The sequence below is a fragment of the Dermacentor albipictus genome, chromosome 8 (genome assembly GCF_038994185.2).
Source record: "Dermacentor albipictus isolate Rhodes 1998 colony chromosome 8, USDA_Dalb.pri_finalv2, whole genome shotgun sequence".
Classification (NCBI taxonomy): domain Eukaryota; kingdom Metazoa; phylum Arthropoda; class Arachnida; order Ixodida; family Ixodidae; genus Dermacentor; species Dermacentor albipictus.
Genome location: NC_091828.1, coordinates 17823987 through 17844169, shown reverse-complemented (window position 1 = coordinate 17844169; position 20183 = coordinate 17823987). Strand labels below are relative to the sequence as shown.

Sequence of the window (20183 nt, the reverse complement as noted above, 5' to 3'; positions counted from 1 at the left end):
AGCAATTACTCTAGAAGGTTCATCGAGCCATGTATAAAAGCCGACGCGCTTAACCAGCATGTCAGATTTTCGGCGAGCGCCAACTGTGTTCCTCACTATCGCTGTGCTTTGAAGGTCACTTGCTTTCATGGGCACAGATTCACCCAATAAAGAGTTAGTTTCATCATTCGCAGTTTTGCTATGGTGCGCTTCACCGTCACAACAAAGTGATATGTTTACGCATATTAATTCACCATACGGAAGATTAGGATTCAGGGCGCTAGAATTTAATGTAAGTGTGTCTAGTGATTGAAAGAAATAAAAAAATATATATGTTGGTAAACAATAGTGCTGAGAGAACAGTGTACGTGCACAATCAAACCAATAAGTAGCTTCTTTGCCTTTTTTATCGTACCGCAATCATTTTGGGCACTTCATCCACATTCTTTCTTTCACTGTCAATTGCAAAATCAAAAGATTTCTCGACAAGCAAAGTGGATAAGTGCTGCCGCTGGTCAGCAAAATAACACACTAGTAATTTTATGCAGTTCTATGCTGAAAAAGCCTTGCTTGGCCCCGTGTCTAATTTTTTATTTATTTACAGTAAGCAGTATACAAAGCTCACTGCAGGGGCAGGGGCTAAAGGCAATCAAGCCTGACAAAGGTCCCTGTCTCTCCGCAGTTCGTGGCAGCTCACACGCTTCGAGTTCAACAGAGTAAAAAAAAAAGGATTGCAGTACATCAGTTTCAGGGAAATGGACAACTAGCTACTTGCAAGAGTACACATAACAAATCACATAAACAAGAGAAAAATTTACATAACATCTCTAAATAATCATACAGAAGAGGTCGCGCGCACGCCATAATATATAGCTACACAAAATAAATTCAAGGAATTTGAAACTAAGAATGCATGAGGATACAATGAAGTTACATTATACATGGAAACACTCAAAATACTAATTCTTGAATGATTTAAGCATTGGTCGAGGCATGAAAATTCACAGGTTATTGTTTATACTGTATACATGTGGTAATTAATAAGTTCTTTACTTGTTTTTTAAATGCAGCACTACTACCCTTAAAGTTCAATCTCTCTGCAAGGATATTCAAAACATGATGTGTCTGCTCCGCAGCACTTTGTTTTCCGTAATTAGTTCTTACTTTAGGGGCTCAAATCCTTTGTTCTCGTAAACAGTAGTATGGTTTTTCGATGCGGCTTGTTCATATAATTTATTTTGTTGAATTACTTGGAGCAATTTAAAATAGTATTACTGATCAACCCTGAGCATGGAATCTTTTATGAACAGTGGAGCAGTTGGCAGGTCTTGTAATTTTCCCCTGTACTTTTCGAAACAGCGCAATATTTTCTTCTGCATAGTAACAAGTCTATGGTAATTTCTTTGCGATGTTGTTCCCCAGACTAATATCCCATAAGTTACCTTAGAATGAAAGAGTGCATATTGCATATTTAGTTTTAACCTTAATGGGATTAAGTGCACTGTTTTGTGAAAACAACCAACTATTCGAGCTAATGCGGTAATCCGGTGATTTACATGTGTATTCCAGTTTAATTCCTCCTGAAACCACACACCAAGAAATTTGTGTTCCCTAACGTGTGTAATACAATTTCCTTCAAATGTGACACGTATTTTACTTATAGGCTTGTTTATAGGTCGGAATATCATATAGGTTGTTTTTTTTTTGGCATTTAAGCGTAGCTTATTTTGCCTTAACCATTCTGAAAGATGCCATAAATAGTTATTTACACTGACTTCAAGTGATAATAAATTGTCCGATGAAAAGAAAACGTTTCTATCATCAGCGTACATAATAGGTTCAGGGGAATCAGGAATTTCTACAATATCATTTACATAAGCAAGGAACAATAGTGGTCCCAATATGGACCCTTGGGGGACTCCTTGGTTTAATTTTATCTTTTTAGACATTGTGTTATTAATTTGCACGAATTGATAGCGATCTTCAAGGTAACTTTTGAAGAGTTGAAGTGAGACTCCACGCACTCCATACTTGGATAATTTCTGAATTAACAGTTGGAATTATATGGAGTCAAATGCTTTTTGAAGATCAAGAAAGAGCCCAAGTGGGTATTTTTTCTTTTCCATATGGTCGATTATCTTATACTTGATATATAATAGAGCTTGCTCCATTGACTTATTTATTTGAAACCCATATTGACTCTATGTTATTATTTGATGTTTATCAAAAAAGGATGCAAGTCTACTGTAAATTACTCCTTCAAATATTTTTGATATTGTTGAAAGCACAGATATTGGTCGATAATTTGCTAAACTATTGATATCACCACCTTTATGTACTGCAGTGACTTTTGCCGCCTTTAGCTGTTCCGGAAATACACCGGCAGTGAGGGTGAGGTTGATAATACAGGCCAATACATCACATATCAATGGTGATATCAATTTCAACTCAGCAACCTATTTCATCAATAGCTGATGCAACATTATTTTTAAGCTTTCTGATTAAGTTTTCTACTTCAACCGGATCTGTAGGAACCAAAAAAATAGAATAAGGTACAGTAGACTCATCAGCAGTTGGGGCCCTTTCCGTGTTTCCATCGGTTGCAACATAGGAGCCCGCGTTAATGAAGTGTTCGTTCATGACATTGGCCAAACTTTCGCCGCTGAGTGTTTCGCCATTAATTGTTAGGTCCTGTGTCCTATGACAGCCTTTATTCCTGTTCGTAAGCCCATTTATAACTTGTTAGCTTCACCTTACCCGACGTCTATCGTATTACTACAATTCGGGCATATGTAGCATAAATACCTGCGAAATGTGAGAGTATGAAGAGCTATAGAATTACGAAACACGACCGCACGCTTCCTTATTACCGGTCACTGGAAGACGCAGTGGTGGATGCGCTGCGTAAAAAGTCGTAAATAGCATGGCTAGCTACTATGAGTTCAGTGGATGATCACTTAGACCATATGTCACTCGAACATATTATCCAATGCTATTATCTGATGAGAAGACGGAGCTAATTGAATACTTTACAGTCCTTCAAGGCAAAGAAAATATCTTACAAACCCTATTCTAGTGCTTGTAAGATATTTTCTTTGCCTTTCAAGCTACAGGCGTTTCGTGTTGGCATGCTAGTTAATCCAAGACGAAATATGTCCTTTATGGTCTCCTTCGCTCCTTATACAGATTTATTAACTCCTTGCGGAGGCAAGGTTGAGATGGAGGCTTTGTGTGTGTGTTTGCGGCTGTTCCTGTCTGTTCACTACTGTACGGTTCTGCTGGTGTTCCTGCTCGTCTCTGTGTCGCATTTAGGTGTCTGCGTATGTTTCTTTGTTGTTTTTTCTTGTCTTATTTGTTGCTTTTTTTAATCGATGCGTATACTCATTGTGCCACAAAGAACTAGCAATTCATAGAACGTTTCTCAGGCGAATGCGTACACATATTCATCTGACACGTCGGGACCCGAAAACGGCTGTTTGACCACAACTCGCAGCAAAAAAGCCGTAATGGAGACAAAAGGCATTGTGCTAAACGCATAGCCGTTGCAGTACAACAGTTCTCTTTCGCCAAATACTCCTGTGGAAAGATCGCGCATTTGTCCGTATTCACTAAAGAATCCGCAGGCCTTGTTATCCACGTCGACAATCGCCCTATCGGAACGGAGTTCCAAAGGCAGGGTAAGAGACAAACAGTATTACATAGGAGATTGTAAGTTCCGTTGGGTTCATGGTCAAATATTATTCTGCCCAGGGAACCATGCGGCCGTTTCGAGTCGACTAGAATTTGGTGCAAGGCTGCGCAGCTAGGGTACCAGACGCACAATTTATCAACTGTGCAACGCTACTATGAATTCCAGGATACCCTTAACAATTTATTGGTGCACCCTCCACCAATACGAGTCCTACATAACACCACATACCACAGTGTAAAAAGTAGTTTTCCACCATCACAAGCCTGTTTGGGAAATCTGAGGTGCTCAAACTGTCCTTCAGGTATGCGTGTTAATGGTTTTACAGTGCAAATCTATGCATCTTTATGACGGAAGTGTAACTTTGCCTACCTCAATCCTTGAGACAAAGGTAAGACGCAAGGCGACGTTCTAAAACACCCACAAATAAAAAGACTGGCTAAATTTCTATTACGTAAAAGTTTCACATATGTTTACCTTTAGCTCTTCTCGCTCACACAAAAGAAATAAGTGTCAGTCAGGATGTATAACTCTGTATAGCCTCGGTTAACACCCTTTCTTCTCGTTTATTACATAACGAGGGTCTCGAATCCGGCAACATTGATGCCTTCAGGCAGCATGTGTGGGTTTATTGACCAGTTGCCTTCACCCAAAAAGATCACGTTCTCGTAACGCCTACGGCAACAACAATGTTCCACGTCCGACGCCAAGGTCTGTGAGTGGTGGCGCTAGCTAACACTCCCAGGGTTCTACTAGTACACATAAGTACCCAAAAAAGTGGATGTGGAAACGCCGCCGCATTAGCTCAATTAGTAGAGCATCGCACGCGAAATGTGAAGGTTGTGGGTTTGGTTCCCACCTGCGGCAAGTTGTTTTTTCATTCACTTTAATTTTCACTAATTTATCGTTCCTTTATTTCATTTATTCAACACAAGTAATTTCCCCTATGATGTCCTTGGTGTCAGTGTGTGTTGGCTTCTCATGATATGACTAATAAAAATCGGGCCCCTCGGTTAACCCTCTTTCTGCCTGTATAGCGAAAGCTTGTTCAACATACCGCGACAACTGTTTGTTACAATGTATGTCTCTATCCCTTTTTGGTGCAAATTTATGAAACAGCTAGTGAACTTTCTTTTTTTTAAATTTCAGAGTCTGCAATCATGGCAAAAAAATTGCTCGCATCAACGGTTCTGCTAATAATATTACTTTCCATGCCCTCGTTGAGCCAAGGTGAGTGTGGGTATATTCTCTGGAGCTTGACTGAGCCTATCGCTTCACTATATGGTAAACATTCCTTGCTAAGAAAAAGAGATGGACGTAATTTCTGCTGACAGGGGACGTACGCTTCTCGCACCAACAATTCACGACATCCGCGTCCTCCTAATTGGGCCTCTCCATTCGAGAGACAATGCGAACTGTACACAAAGGAGTGGGCCGTCCAGCGGGCCAGGGCCGTTGCCGAGGATCTCGAAAGATTTTCCTTGGTAGATGGACCCCTCGCAGCCTAGCCCCGGGCGCCAACATCAATAACCATTGGACAAACAAAGTTTGTTCCTATCCTATCCTATCCGCACAGAAAACTGCGTGTATGCCTACTCAGACACAACAGACTGTTCAATGGCATGCACTATAATATTGCCACGAATAATATTTATAAGAAATGTTTATCCGTTCGTCCATCCCAAATTTTTTTTCATAGAAGGCTGTAATTTTCGAGTGTAAAACTATCTCCTCGGTGAGGAACTTCGCCTCTGGTGATAGACTTCTGAGGAAGAAACCAACCATTCCAGCTATGGCATATCTATCAGAGAAAGCTCTCAGCTTCCTCTGGATGGGTGGATTTTACTGGGTAAGCGCATGTATGGCAAAATAAGTACCTTGTTTTTTCACATGTAAAATTACCCCAATAGGCCATGAGCCCTTATCCCTGATAAGGGGAAATTCACGTTTGCTCACCACGATACTGCAGCAAGCTCATGGATGTTCTAGTAAATGCTGGAGTACTGTTACTTACACCATGTTGATATTTTAATCATTTACATCAGCAAGGACTGTATTAGTGTGGAAATAATAGGTGACAGATGTCCGCATAGAGACTTGGAAATACACCAGTACTTGTATGACAGCTTCGCCCTTACACATGGCGTTAGACGATAGGCGAATATTTTACTTTTCTGTAATAAAATATGTCTTAGTTCACTGTCATAAAATTTGGCAGCAGGTAAAATCACCATCATAATAAACATACTGTACTCTTTCTTTTAGTTGCAAAACGAGAATATGAGTTGCTTTCTGAAGAAGGCAAGCAAGTTACAGAATACGTGCGCATGGTAAGCTACCCTTTATTAACACCTATTCTGCAACTAAAATGGAAGTCAATATTTTAGAGCAATATTTTCCTTCCCTGTGGAGATGACATAACAATATGTGTGACGTTACGATACTGCCAAATTTCCACCATAGCAAAATCATTTGAACACATGAATTGTCACCGCAAAGAAATAGTAAAATGAGGCAGTTGAAGAATGTTACTTTTTGGGGAATAGATGATGGACCATGATGTACAGGATCAACTGCATAAAAAAGACACCCCACCCACTTGGGCCCTTCTCCGTATGTTGTTATGCCAAGTGCGTGTGTTGGCGCAGTTGATTCTTCCAACGGATAGAGTCTGGCAGCCACAGGACACTTTCATATACTTAACTAAACCACTTGAAAACTTGTAAGGCATTGAAAGTCCTGAATGCTTCGAGGTGTGCTCTGCTGCATTTAGCGACATTCATATAACGCATCCAAACCTGGTATGTCGTGTAACATCGATTGAAATGCCTACCTCCCGCGAATAAATAGTCCTTATCCATCATTAGTCAAAAGGAATAATGTGTGGCATGAAAATAAGCTTTTTCCTATCACGAAGTCCCCATCAGGGAAAAATCTGAGAAAGGTCAAAGAGGCCTTTGTGTGTGTAATCAAGGTGCACTCTTAAAAATTGGATTGAAGGGGGCTTGGCAAGGAGTGTAACCTGCGATTAGGGTATGTAATTGAAGTCCTGTTATATATATATATATATATATATATATATATATATATATATATATATATATATATATATATATATATATATATATATATATATATATATATATACATATATATATATATATATATATATATAGCTGAAATATTAGGGTTTGTAGTAAAGGTATCGCTATTTCAATAACTATTTCACCACCGTACTATGTGAATCCTGCGCACAGAAGAGGCTTCTCAATTGTTTTGGCTGAAGTTGCATGCTGCATTCATAAATGCACTACTAGATTTATCATAACTCGTTTTTTTAGTTCCACTCGAAAACTTTGGGTCGCGAGGGCGCTACTTTGATGTATCTTGAAGAAGAATCGGGTCCACAAAAGGGTAATTTCTGAGCCATTTAACTGTGAACTTAGATCTCGTTTCAAGAAATATTCTGACACACTTGCAGTCGCACTTAAATGTGCCAAACGAGATTACTTTTCGAAGACGATCTTGAATAATGGCAATAATATGAAGCGCAACAAGCAGGTCACCAACGAATTCCTAAACAATAAATGTCGTGAGACTTTAACAAAAATGAAAACTGAGACACAAACATACTGCCATCCAGCTGATATCGCGAATGCCTTCAGTGAGTATTTTAGTAGTACTTGCGATTCTCAAACAGATTCCCCATTACCGATATTGCCTCGTCATCTTCGTTCTTTCTACTTGCAACCTACGAGTGCAAAGGAAGTTCTTCATGTTAAATCTTCGCTTAGGTCTACTGGATCTCGCGGAGACTCTGTTCACCTATCTCGTATCAAGTTAGTTTCTACTTAACTGCCTCCTATCATAGCAGATAATGGTAAGAAAATGTTTAAAGCAGACATACTTCCCAAATAAATTATAGGGTTTTACGTGCCAAAACCACTTCCTCATTATGAGGCACGCCGTACTGGGGAACTCCGGAAATTTCAACTACCCGGGGTTCTTTAACGAGCAGCCAAATCTAAGTACATGGGTGTTTTAGCATTTCGCTTCATCGAAATGTGGCCGCCGTGGCCGGCATTCGATCCCGCGCCCTCGTGCTTAGCAGCCCAAGCCTTACGGCGGGTCTTTCCCCAATTCGTGCACGATGCGCTTGCTTTAAACACAAAATTATTAGCAATCTCGAAAATATAGCAAAAGAAGCGGAAGAATTTTATACTGAATGGTACAATAACCAGAGGAGTCAGGATGCCTCCATTAGAAACAGTAATCAACAGGATACAGAAACTCCTATAACTAGGGAACACGTCAGGAGGGCCTTGCAAGTCATGAAACGAGGAAGAGCTCTAGAGAAGATGGAATAACAGTTGATTTAATCAAATATGGAGGAGACGAAATGCTTAGAAAGCTGACGGCTATTTCTACGAAGTGTCTATCGGCGGTAAGGATCCCAGAAAACTGGAAGAATGTAAACGTTATATAATCCATAAAAAGAGAGACGTTAAAAAATTGAAAAAATAAAGACGCTTTAGCTTACTCCCAGTATTTTATAATATATTTACCAAAATACCCTCCAATAGAGTAAGGGCAACACTGCACTTAAGTCAACCAAGCTCGGTTGACTTAAGTCCAGGAAGCTTCAGGAAGGGATACCATACAATGGATCACATCCATGTCATTAATCAGGTTATCGAGAAATCCGCAGAGTACAATAGGCCTTCCTATGTGGCTTTCATAGAGTACGAAAACGCATTTGATTGAGTAAAGATACCAGCAGTCACAGAGGCATTACGTAATCATAGAGTACAGAACGCTTACTTAAATGCCTTGGAAAATATCTACACAGATTCTACACCTACCTTAATTCTACACGATCGTGAAATTACCTATAAAGAAAGGGGTCCAACAGGAAGACGCAATCTCTCCAATGCTATTCACTGCGTGCTTGGAAGACGTATTCAACCTATTAAACTTGGAAGGCTTAGGAGTAAGGATCAATGACAAATATCTCAGCAACCTTCAGTTTGCGGATGACATTGTTCCGTTCAGCAACAATGCAGATGAGTTACAACAAATGATTTAGACCCTTAACAGAGAGAGTGTAAGAGTGGGGTTGAATATTATTATGTAGAAGACAAAGATCATGATTAATAGCCGGGCAAAGGAGCAGGAGTTCAGGATTGCCAGTCATCCTCTAGAGTCTATGAATGAGTACGTTTACCAAGGTCAACTAATCACAGGGAACCGTGATCATGAGAAGGAAATTCATAGAAGAATCAGAATGGCTTGGATCGCATATGGCAGACACTGTCAGCTACTGACTGGAAGCTTACCATTATCATTAAAAAGATAGGTGTACAATCAGTCCATTTTACCAGTGCTGACATATGCAGCAGAGACTTGGAAACTGAAAAAGAAGCTTGAGAACAAGTTAAGGACCGCGCAAACAGCGATGAAATGAAGATTGCTAGGCATAACGATAAGAGAGAGAAAGAGAGCGGTTCGGATGAGAGAGCGAGCGGGTATAAACGATATTCTGATTGACATCAAGAGAAAAAGAATTCGAGGACGGCAGAAGACAAGGTGGAGCGATAAAATTAGGAAAGTCATGGGCGCTAGTTGGATTCAGTTGGCGCAGGACAGGGGTAACTTGAGGTCGCAGGGAGAGGCCTTCGTCCTGCAGTGGACATAAAACAGGCTGCTGCTGATGATGATGAGGATTTTCCAATTCTCTGAAAGTTGGTAAAATAACACCTGTTTACAAGAAAGAGAATCGTGAACTTCTGAATAACTACAGGCCTATTTGTATTCTTTCATATTTCAGTGAAATAATTGAACGCTCAACCGAGCTTGCGTTTCTAACCTTCACCGATGAAGAAGGTAATCGACCAAGGCATGCAGTTAGAAAGTTTATTTATAGATTTAACGAAAGCTTTTGACACCAATAATCACAAAATTCTAATGCATAAACTTGAATCTAACGGTATAACTAGCCCGCCACTTGAGTTTGTTTCTAGCTATCTAACCAATCGTACTCAAGTCGTTGACGACAAACTCTCATCTGCTAAGAACATATATCAATGCATTCCTCAGGGCTCGATCCTTGGCTCGCTGCTGTTTCTGCTATTTAGTAACAACGTACTTAATGTTCTGACCACTACTGACTGTATATTATAGGCAGACGACATGACTATTGTACTTGCGCTAATAATGTCGGCGAGCTACAGCGAAATCTAAACGTTAAGCTGGATAACGTAACTTCCTGGTGTCGAAAGAACATGTTGTGCATCAATCCGCTAAAAACGGTTTTTATGGTTTTTAATTCCTTCCAGACACTGCTTTCGAAGTCTAAATCTGTGTCTTTACAACAACTTAATACCAATATCTGATAGCACAAAGTTTCTTGGCGTAGTTTTAGACAGGCACCTGAAATTCGGTCTTCAAGCGCAGTCGCTCGTCCGTAAGATTTCTTTTGGAATACGCGCCATAATCAAAACTCGCTCATATTTTCTGCCGCACATTATCCATTCCCATTTTGATGCACACGTTCACAGCCATTTATCTTACTGCGTATCAGCCTTGGTTAACACATACTTCGCACACCTCAGCCAACTTGAACGCCTGCAGAATCAGGCGCTTCGTCTCATGACTTCATTTCCTATCCAATGCAACGCCACTTTATTCCTGTTTAAACATTCACCCTCTTCATCAGCTCGTTCAGTTTAGGTTAACAATCGTCATATATAAGTTATTTCGTAATATTGCAATTATAGGTGGCTTTGTCATTGAAACTTCTGTAAATACTGACATTACTAGGTTCTCTGAGCTCGATAATCGTCGTTAACCTAAAGTGCGCACATACTATGGTAAGTTCACTACCACATTTGCGGAAATGAAACTAAAATTCTATTCCACGCACCATTAAATCATCACCCACAGAGCATATTTTGAAGAACCTAGTTAAAAAATGTTTTATCCAACAAATCTCTTCATCCTTACAACTGACTTTTGATATTGTTATAATAATTGACTGAGCTATAATACTACACCTTATATTACTCCTATCTTTATTGCATTCTAAACTCGCAATGCTTGTTTATTACAGTTGTTCTCTTTCCAATTGTTTTTCTTACTAAACAGCTTTATTTTTTTTCCGCCGCCGTGGTTGCTTAGTAGCTATGGTGTTGGACTGCTAAGCACGAGGCCGCGGGATCGAATCCCGGCCACGGCGGCCGCATTTTAATAGGGACGAAAACACCCGTGTACTTAAATTTAGGTGCACGTTAAAGAACCCCAGGTGGTCCAAATTTCCGGAGTCCCCCATTACGGCGTGCCTCGTAATCAGAAAGTGGTTTTGGCACGTAAAGCCCCATAATTTAAGCTGTTTATCGCAATGTTGCTTTTCTTTTTTTTCGAATTGTCTCGAAGGTCACCGTAGTCAATGCTTGATCTATACCTCGTTTTTTTTTTAATTTTGTTTATGCATGCGAGTCCCCCTGACAGTTTGTAACTTTAGGGCTCCCTGGGTAGTACTCTTTTTGAACACAATTCTTGGTAAAACTGACATCATGGATGAATAAACTTGAACTAGAACTCCACATTGGGAAACCATAATTTATTTGCTCGTTTTGGTAGCGCGAACAGCCTCTATCAGCTAATGTTAATAAAGGCCGGTCCCTGGCCCAAACGCCGAAATAAATTTGTTGTTATTTTATTTGTGGCAATGCGGGCTTACTAGAAAAGAAGCATATGCATTGTTACGTTGTAGGGACAATGAACAAAATGGTAGCAAATGTAAACCACGAAACTGACTTTCCATTCGGTGAACCTGTGCCCAGAAAAACAAGTAACAGTCAAGCCCAACTCTGTCGGCAAGCGCGGTCGGCGATCGTCCAAAATCTGATGTGCGAGTCAAGCCCGTCGGTTTTCATGCATAACCCATCCAACGTTCAACCGTAATCGCTGGCGTCCGTGTGCCTTCCAGGAAGTACTAGATTTCTTGTCGCACACATAATCTGATTACAAAATGTCCGGGGAGAACGTAAACAACAGATATAATCAAAGATAACATTCTAGCAAGTTCCAAATCCTGCAGGGCCGTCTTGCGCTCAGCGATAACTTTCATGCAACCCGCCCGCCGTGGTTGCGTAGTGGCTATAGTGTTCGGCTGCTGAGTACAAGGTCACAGGATTGAATCCCGGCCACGATGGCCGCATTTTGATGGTGAAATGGAGGAACACCCGTGTACTTTGATTTAGGTGCACTTTAAAGAACCGCACGTGGTTCAAATGTCTGTAATCCCCCACTACGGCGCGCCTCATAATGAGACTGTAGTTTCGGCACGTAAGAAACCATAATTTTTTTTAAATACAGTTCCAGAAAAAAGCACAAATAAGTACATGAGTTAATGCACTTCTTAAAATGCGTCGTCCCGATACACCAGAGATAGAACAAAAGTAGTAACGCAAGATAACAAATAAGAAACCCTTTTGTCCCAGAGTTCGGTATCGTTGGTAGGAAGGCTTAGGGGGCACAACATGGACTACATCAGCTCACGAGTGGCTCCGCTTTGATTGCGTAATCCCGTCTGGCACGACCTCATGTGCCAATACGTCGGATGGTCGTCTAGGGCCCCAATTGATGTCGCAACAGTTTCTCACTAAGTTCTCGTCGGCGTACTGGGGACCAAACCCAAGTACGGTCAGTGAGTTGGTATTCCACGTCGCGTCGTCAAAGATTACAGTGTCGGGCGTCCGTCCTTTGCTGGCTCTTGGTGAGCAGGCTGGACAGTTGTCGCGCCTTAGGCGCGCGGCAGCTATGTTGAGATTCTCTTCGTCGGCGACGTGCGGTAGCATGGTATCGAGAGTCGTCGCTTCGTGAACCATCTTGAACTGAGTAATCTGCGTTTTTTGTGGAACTGCCGTGTTGTAAGCGAAAGTTACGGAAGCAGGGCATCCCACGCATTGTGCTCCACGTCGACCTACTACATCGCAAACATGACGTTGAGCTTCTTCTTCAGGCATTCTATTAAATGACTCGCCTGGGTGTGGCAAGCGGTTGTCCTTCAACGACTTGTCTGCCTATACTGCAGGTTGAACAACACAATCACCCCCTATAACACAACCTATATCACACAACCAATCACAACCTATATGAACAACACAATCAAACCCCGGCCCTCAGTCCCCAGCAGCTGTGAAGCAACTGACCACGGTGGCGGTCATACCTGCGACGCAGCAGAGGGTGCTAAGAATCACTGGCTCCGGACAGGCCGCCATTGGAAAATGAACCTGGCAACGTTTAACGCTAGAACGTTATCTAGTGAGGCGAGTCTAGCAGTGCTATTGGAGGAATTAGAGGGCAGTAAATGGGATATAATAGGGCTCAGTGAAGTTAGGAGGCCAAAAGAAGCACATACAGTGCTAAAAAGCGGGCACGTTCTGTGCTACCGGGGCTTAGCGGAGAGAAGAGAACTAGGCGTCGGATTCCTGATTAATAAGAATATAGCTGGTAACATACAGGAATTCTATAGCATTAACGAGAGGGTGGCAGGTCTTGTTGTGAAACTTAATAAGAGGTACGAAATGAAGATTGTACAAGTCTACGCCCCTACATCCAGTCATGATGACCAGGAAGTCGAAAGCTTCTATGAAGACGTGGAATCGGCGATGGGTGGACTGAAAACTAAATACACTATACTAATGGGCGACTTTAATGCCAAGGTAGGCAAGAAGCAGGCTGGAGACAAGGCAGTGGAGGAATATGGCATAGGCACTAGGAATAGCAGGGGAGAGTTATTCGTAGAGTTTGCGGAACAGAATAATATGAGTATAATGAATACCTTCTTCCGCAAGCAGGATAGCCAAAAGTGGACGTGGAGGAGCCCGCACGGCGAGACTAGAAATGAAATAGACTTCATACTCTGCGCTAACCCTGGCATCATACAAGATGTGGACGTGCTCGGCAAGGTGCGCTGCAGTGACCACAGGATGGTAAGAGCACGAATTAGCCTAGACCTGAGAAGGGAACGGAAGAAACTGAACGGAAGCAATGAACGACAATCTTGTGGGCATCATTAAGGAGTGTGCAATGGAAGTCGGTGGTAATTCCGTTAGGCAGGATACCAGTAAACTATCGCAGGAGACGAAAGATCTGATCAAGAGACGCCAATGTATGAAAGCCTCTAACCCTACAGCTAGAATAGAACTGGCAGAACTTTCGAAGTTAATCAACAAGCGTAAGACAGCTGACATAAGGAAGTATAATATGGATAGAATTGAACATGCTCTCAGGAACGGAGGAAGCCTAAAAACAGTGAAGAAGAAACTAGGAATTGGCAAGAATCAGATGTATGCGTTAAGAGACAAAGCCGGCAATATCATTACTAACATGGATGAGATAGTTCAAGTGGCTGAGGAGTTCTATAGAGATTTATACAGTACCAGTGGCACCCACAGCGATAATGGAAGAGAAAATGGTCTAGAGGAATTTGAAATCCCACAAGTAATGCCGGAAGAAGTAAAGAAAGCCTTGGGAGATATGCAAAGGGGGAAGGCAGCTGGGGAGGATAAGGTAACAGCAGATTTGTTGAAGGATGGTGGGCAGATTATTCTAGAGAAACTGGCCACCGTGTATACGCAATGCCGCATGACTTCGAGCGTACCGGAATCTTGAAAAAACGCTAACATAAACCTAATCCATAGGAAAGGGGACGCCAAACACTTGAAAAATTATAGACCGATCAGCTTACTGTCCGTTGCCTACAAAGTATTTACTAAGGTAATTGCAAAATGAATCAGAAACACTTTAGACTTCCGTCAACCAAAGGACCAGGCAGGATTCCGTAAAGGCTACTCAACAATAGATCATATTCACACTATCAATCAGGTGATAGAGAAATGTGCGGAATATAACCAACCCTTATATATAGCTTTCATTGATTACGAGAAAGCGTTTGATTCTGTCGAAACCTCAGCAGTCATGGAGGCATTACGGGACCAGGGTGTAGATGAGCCGTATGTAAAAATACTGGAAAATATGTATAGCGGCTCGACAGCCACCGTAGTCCTCCACAAAGAAAGCAACAAAATCCCAATAAAGGAAGGCGTCAGACAGGGAGATATACGATCTCTCCAATGCTATTCACAGCATGTTTACAGGAGGTATTCAGAGACCTGGAGTGGGAAGAATTGGGGATAAAAGTTAATGGAGAATACCTTAGTAACTTGCGATTCGCTGATGATATTGCCTTGCTTAGTAGCTCAGGGGACCAATTGCAATGCATGCTCAATGACCTGGAGAGGCAAAGCAGAAGAGTGGGTCTAAAAATTAATCTGCCGAAAACTAAAGTAATATTTAACAGTCTCGGAAGAGAACAGCAATTTACAATAGGTAGCGAGGCACTGGAAGTTGTAAGGGAATACATCTACTTAGGGCAGGTAGTGACGGCGGATCCGGATCATGAGACGTAAATAATCAGAAGAATAAGAATGGGCTGGAGTGCGTTTGGCAGGCATTCTCAGATCATGAAGAGCAGGTTGCCATTATCCCTCAAGAGAAAAGTCTATAATAGCTGTGTCTTACCAGTACTCACCTACGGGGCAGAAACCTGGAGGCTTACGAAAAGGGTTCTACTCAAATTGAGGACGACGCAACGAGCTATGGAAAGAAGAATGATAGGTGTAACCTTAAGGGATAAGAAAAGAGCAGATTGAGTGAGGGAACAAACGCTAGTTAATGACATCTTAGTTGAAATCAAGAAAAAGAAATGGGCATGGGCAGGACATGTAATGAGGAGGGAAGATAACCGATGGTCATTAAGGGTTACGGACTGGATTCCAAGGGAAGGGAAGCGTAGCAGGGGGCGGCAGAAAGCTAGGTGGGTGGATGAGATTAAGAAGTTTGCAGGGACGGCATGGCCACAATTAGTACATGACCGCGGTTGTTGGAGAAATATAGGAGAGGCCTTTGCCCTGCAGTGGGCGTAACCAGGCTGATGATGATTATGATGATGATGATGATGACTGCAGGTTGGCTTGAGTAACCTTAGCTGTTAAAGCCATTCCTCTGTCGGCAATGAGGACTTCTGGTCTACCAAGACGCAGCGGGGTGTTCTCCACGAAGAATTTCGCTACTTCTGCAGCAGTACTTTTGGGCAGGGCTTTCGTTTCGGCATAACGGGTAACGTAGCCAGTGGTCATGTCGATGCACTTGTTTCCGGGTGTTGACGCCGGGAAGGGTCCCAAGAAGTCAAATCAGATCTGCCGAAATGGTCAGCAAGGAGGTTTGAAATGCTGTAGCCATCCCGCTGCCCTTGTCGGTGGTGTCTTACGTCGCCGGCAGTCTCGGCAAGTCTTGATATAATGGTTGACGTCGGCGTTCAGGCATGAGCAGTAATACTTCTTCGAAATCCTCGCGAGCTTACGCGAGAAACCGAGATGCTCTGCCATAGGGTCATTATGAATAGCGTTTAGAACCTTTGGCCGCAGTGATGAAAGCACAATAAGAAGGTAATTAGGGCGAATTAATGAGACGTTTTTACAGCATAAGCAGTTGTGGGCTCATTCCAACAGCCTTTTCGGGTGGCGATGGTGTCCGCCACCGCGGTTCTCCGGTGTCCGTAGGAGCTATCGCTGTGAATGAGAAGGAAAAGACCCAGTTGTCGCCGGAATCGTTACCGGTCCCGTTGCATGGGAGTCAGCTACATTATAACTTAGCCACACCAGCTTTTCTTTTTCTTCATTGCCTCGCTTGATACAGAGTTTACGAGCTCGGAAGAACAGAATAGAAAGATCATAGCACGGAGAACCATCAGCTGTTTGCTGTGGGTTCCAAGATTGGAAATGTTGTTGCACATGCCGTAATACTGACGACTTGTCAACTGAGGAACGCCAGCACTTGCTATCGTGCCGCATAAAAATGCCCTATAAACGCGTGTCTCCTCGCGCGCTAGGGTGTCTCTATACTTCGCGCAGCCGTACAGCATGGTGACACCTTTCGGCCTACGCCGTGCCGCCGTATTGCTCCGCGGTCGCCTTATCGGGGCGGGTCGGTTGCTGCGCCAGTTGCTTCCAGCGTTAGTAAAGCAGCATTTTTGGGCAGCTTGCGAAGCTGCTGTATTGTGCGCCAGGTGCTGGGTGATTGAACTGTGTTCAGCCGCAAAAACCAGCATCCCAGGCTGATGTGTACCACTGAGTGCCGGCTCGACAACGAAAGGCATGCACTGTTTTCGCTTTCCACGGGATTAGGAACGGAGAAAGTATGAACCTGTTCGATTTTAGGTGCCAGCATAGTGTGGTTAGAATAATGCCGCGAAGTTTGCTTTTGTTTGTTTGATGATTCTTAAAACGTCCGGCATGCCGCATTATCAACTTTTCTGTGACGCGAGATACGACCAGATTTATCTCGATTGATCCGAGCCACGCGCGACTATGTCGGGTTCAGAACTTTTTCGTTGTCTTTAGCATGTTACCTCGAAGTTTTATTACCGGCTTTAAATTGAACTCGGCCGAGAGCGGCGGGCATCCTGCTCATCGATGACAGACGAGCACGTTTGCTGCTATCGCCGCCGCGAAGTTGTGCAGTTCTTAGCAGGCACAAGTCACCCTAATAAAGTGTTTCTTTTAGGAGCCTTTCGGTTCCTATACCGCGTGCATTGTATTGGATTCTCCGGCATCGGGAACAGTGCGCTATTATTTCGGGTAATTCATCGCTTCGAGCATCCCAGTTGGCCAACGGGGACGTAGCTGTACAGTAGTCAATTCCTCTGAGATCTATTCATTGTAAGGATTGGAGCGGTCGTAGTCGTTGGGAGGACCTTGGGGCGACAGGACTAGGTGAGCAGGATTTATTTCCAGTATTTACATTTTAAAACATGAGGTACATCGACAGTCTAGCGTGACTCACATATGGAGCCCGCAAGACTAACATACAGCAAACAGCTTACGAGCACACAGCTCACTAGTACATTTCTAGCATGACAACGAGCACTCAGCTCCCGACGACGAGCACCCACTAGCAGCCGGCAACCGCTGCTTATAAGCTCTTGATTCCAAGCGAACGGAAACGTTCGTCCAGTCATCGTTCGACGTCATCGTTCGACGTCACCGACGATGGCCCGCTCTTTGGAGTAGGCGGGCTCACATACTCGTGTCGCGCACACACACAGGTGCAAAGGTCCGGAGCCGACGTCAGAGAGCTTCGTAGAACTCTGCTTTGTCCCGGGTGGCGCGGCCGAGTACCACATTCCTGAGCTGACCGCGCGCCACGTGGCTGCCGGTCATCCGCAGTTCTTTGAAGTGCGCCCCGTCTGGTGGGATTGGAACACGTGCAGCGGGCTGAAAGCTGGCACATTGCCACCCCGTACGGCCATTCCTAACAGCATGCAAGCATACACTATTTTATTTTTGTTCGCAAGAAACGCTTGCGATTGCGAGTAAATGGGCAAGACCTTTATACACCTGAATTTGCAGGCGCAAGCGCATGCTAAACAAGAATATCAACCGACGCTTCATTGCCCGCCGTATGTGCGCTCACTCCAATATGGTGGTCACGAAGGCGGTGTCTCCACCCTTTACGGCGGCGCGCTAAATCGAGGCAGCCTAACCCGAATCATAAAGCAGCGCCATCGAAGAGGCTCCCTCTGAGTGTGGCAGAACGAAATAAAGGAAATAAAAATATCGTGATCGCGCTAGTCCCTTATCTGCCGCGGGCCAGGTCAAGTAGCCCGTTGAGTTTGGTGTTAGTTGGAAACAAACTGTGATAGCCGTTCTCTTAGCGCGGATAAAGTGCACGGATGTTTTTTTTTTCTTTTTCGACGAAACGTATCACCACAAAATGGAGTTTATAACGTGAGAACAAAGATGAAAAGGTGCGTTTCGTTGAGTCCCAGTCGCCATGTATTTCACTAAAGAGCAGAAGGAAAACATGATCCTTGCGTTGCGAACTGCAAATGGCAACAAGAGGAAGACCGCAAATATATATATATATATATATATATATATATATATATATATATATATATATATATATATATATATATATATATATATATAGTCATATAATGAGAAGCCAACAAACACTGACACCAAGTACAACATAGGGGAAATTGCATGTGCTTAATAAATGAAATAATGTAATCATAAATTAATGGAAATTAAAGTGGATGAAAAAAGTGGATGAAAAAGAAAAAGTGGATGAAAAGTGGATGAAAAAGATCACGTTCTCGTGACGCCTGCGGCAAAAAAGACGTTCCACGTCCGCCGCCAAGGTCTGTGAGTGGGGGCGCTGGCTAACACTCCCAGGGTTCTACTAGTACACATAAATACCCAAGAAAGTGGATGGGGAAACGCCGCCGCGGTAGCTCAATTGGTAGAGCATCGCACGCGACATGCGAAGGTTGTGGGTTCGGTTCCCACCTGCGGCAAGTTGTTTTTTCATCCACTTTAATTTCCGTTAATGTATGATTACATTATTTCATTTATTAAGCACATGCAATTTCCCCTATGTTGTACTTGGTGGCAGTGTTTGTTGGCTTCTCATTATATGACTAATAAATATCGGGCCCCTCGGTTAACCCCCGTTCTTCTCGTTTATATATATATATATATATATATATATATATATATATATATATATATATATATATATATATATATATATAATGGAGGAACGGAGGACGCCTAAAAGCAGTGAAGACGATACTAGGAATAGGCAAGAATCAGGTGCATGCGTTAAGCGACAAAGCCGGTAATATCATTACCAATATGGATGAGATAGTTCAAATGGCTGAGGAGTTCTATAGGGATTCATACAGTACCAGTGGCAGCCACAGCGATAATGGAAGAGAAAATGGTCTAGAGGAATTCGAAATCCCACCGGTAACGCCGGAAGAAGTAAAGAAAGCCTTGGAAGCCATGCAAAAGGGGAAGGCAGCTGGGGAGGACCAGGTAAAAGCAGATTTGTTGAAGGATAGTGGACATATTGTTCTAGAAAAACTGGCCACCCTGTATACGCAATGCCTCATGACCTCGAGCGTACGGCAATCTTGGAAGAACGCTAACATAATCCTAATCCATAAGAAAGGGGACGCCAAAGGCTTGAAAAATTATAGACCAATCAGCTTACTGTCCGTTGCGTACAAACTATTTACTAAGGCAATAGCAAATAGAATCAGGAACACCTTAGACTTCTGTCAACCAAAGGACTAGGCAGGATTCCGTAAAGGTTACTCAACCATAGACCATATTCACACTGTCAATCAGGTGATAGAGAAATGTGCGGAATATAACCAACCCTTATATATAGCTTTCATTGATTACGAGAAAGCATTTGATTCAGTCGAAACCTCAACAGTCATGGAGGCGTTACGGAAAGAGCGTGTAGACGAGCCATATGCAAAAATACTGAACGATATCTATAGCGGTTCCACAGCCACCGTAGTCCTCGATAAAGAAAGCAACAAAATCCCAATAAAGACAGACATCAGGCAGGGAGATACGATCTCTCCAAGGCT

General features: G+C 42.9%; 1 protein-coding gene across 7 annotated transcripts in view; it reads left to right on the top strand.

Annotated features, from left to right (window-relative positions):
- LOC135920838 (uncharacterized) overlaps positions 1 to 20183 on the top strand; it is a 140779-nt gene that overhangs the window by 7945 nt on the left and 112651 nt on the right. For all 7 annotated transcript variants that reach the window (XM_065455104.1, XM_065455108.1, XM_065455110.1 and 4 more), the window contains exons 2-3: positions 4817 to 4897; positions 5933 to 5997. In XM_065455104.1, the coding sequence (XP_065311176.1) occupies positions 4828 to 4897; positions 5933 to 5997 (135 nt within the window). In that variant the 5' untranslated portion in view covers positions 4817 to 4827. The remainder of the gene's footprint in view (positions 1 to 4816; positions 4898 to 5932; positions 5998 to 20183) is intronic.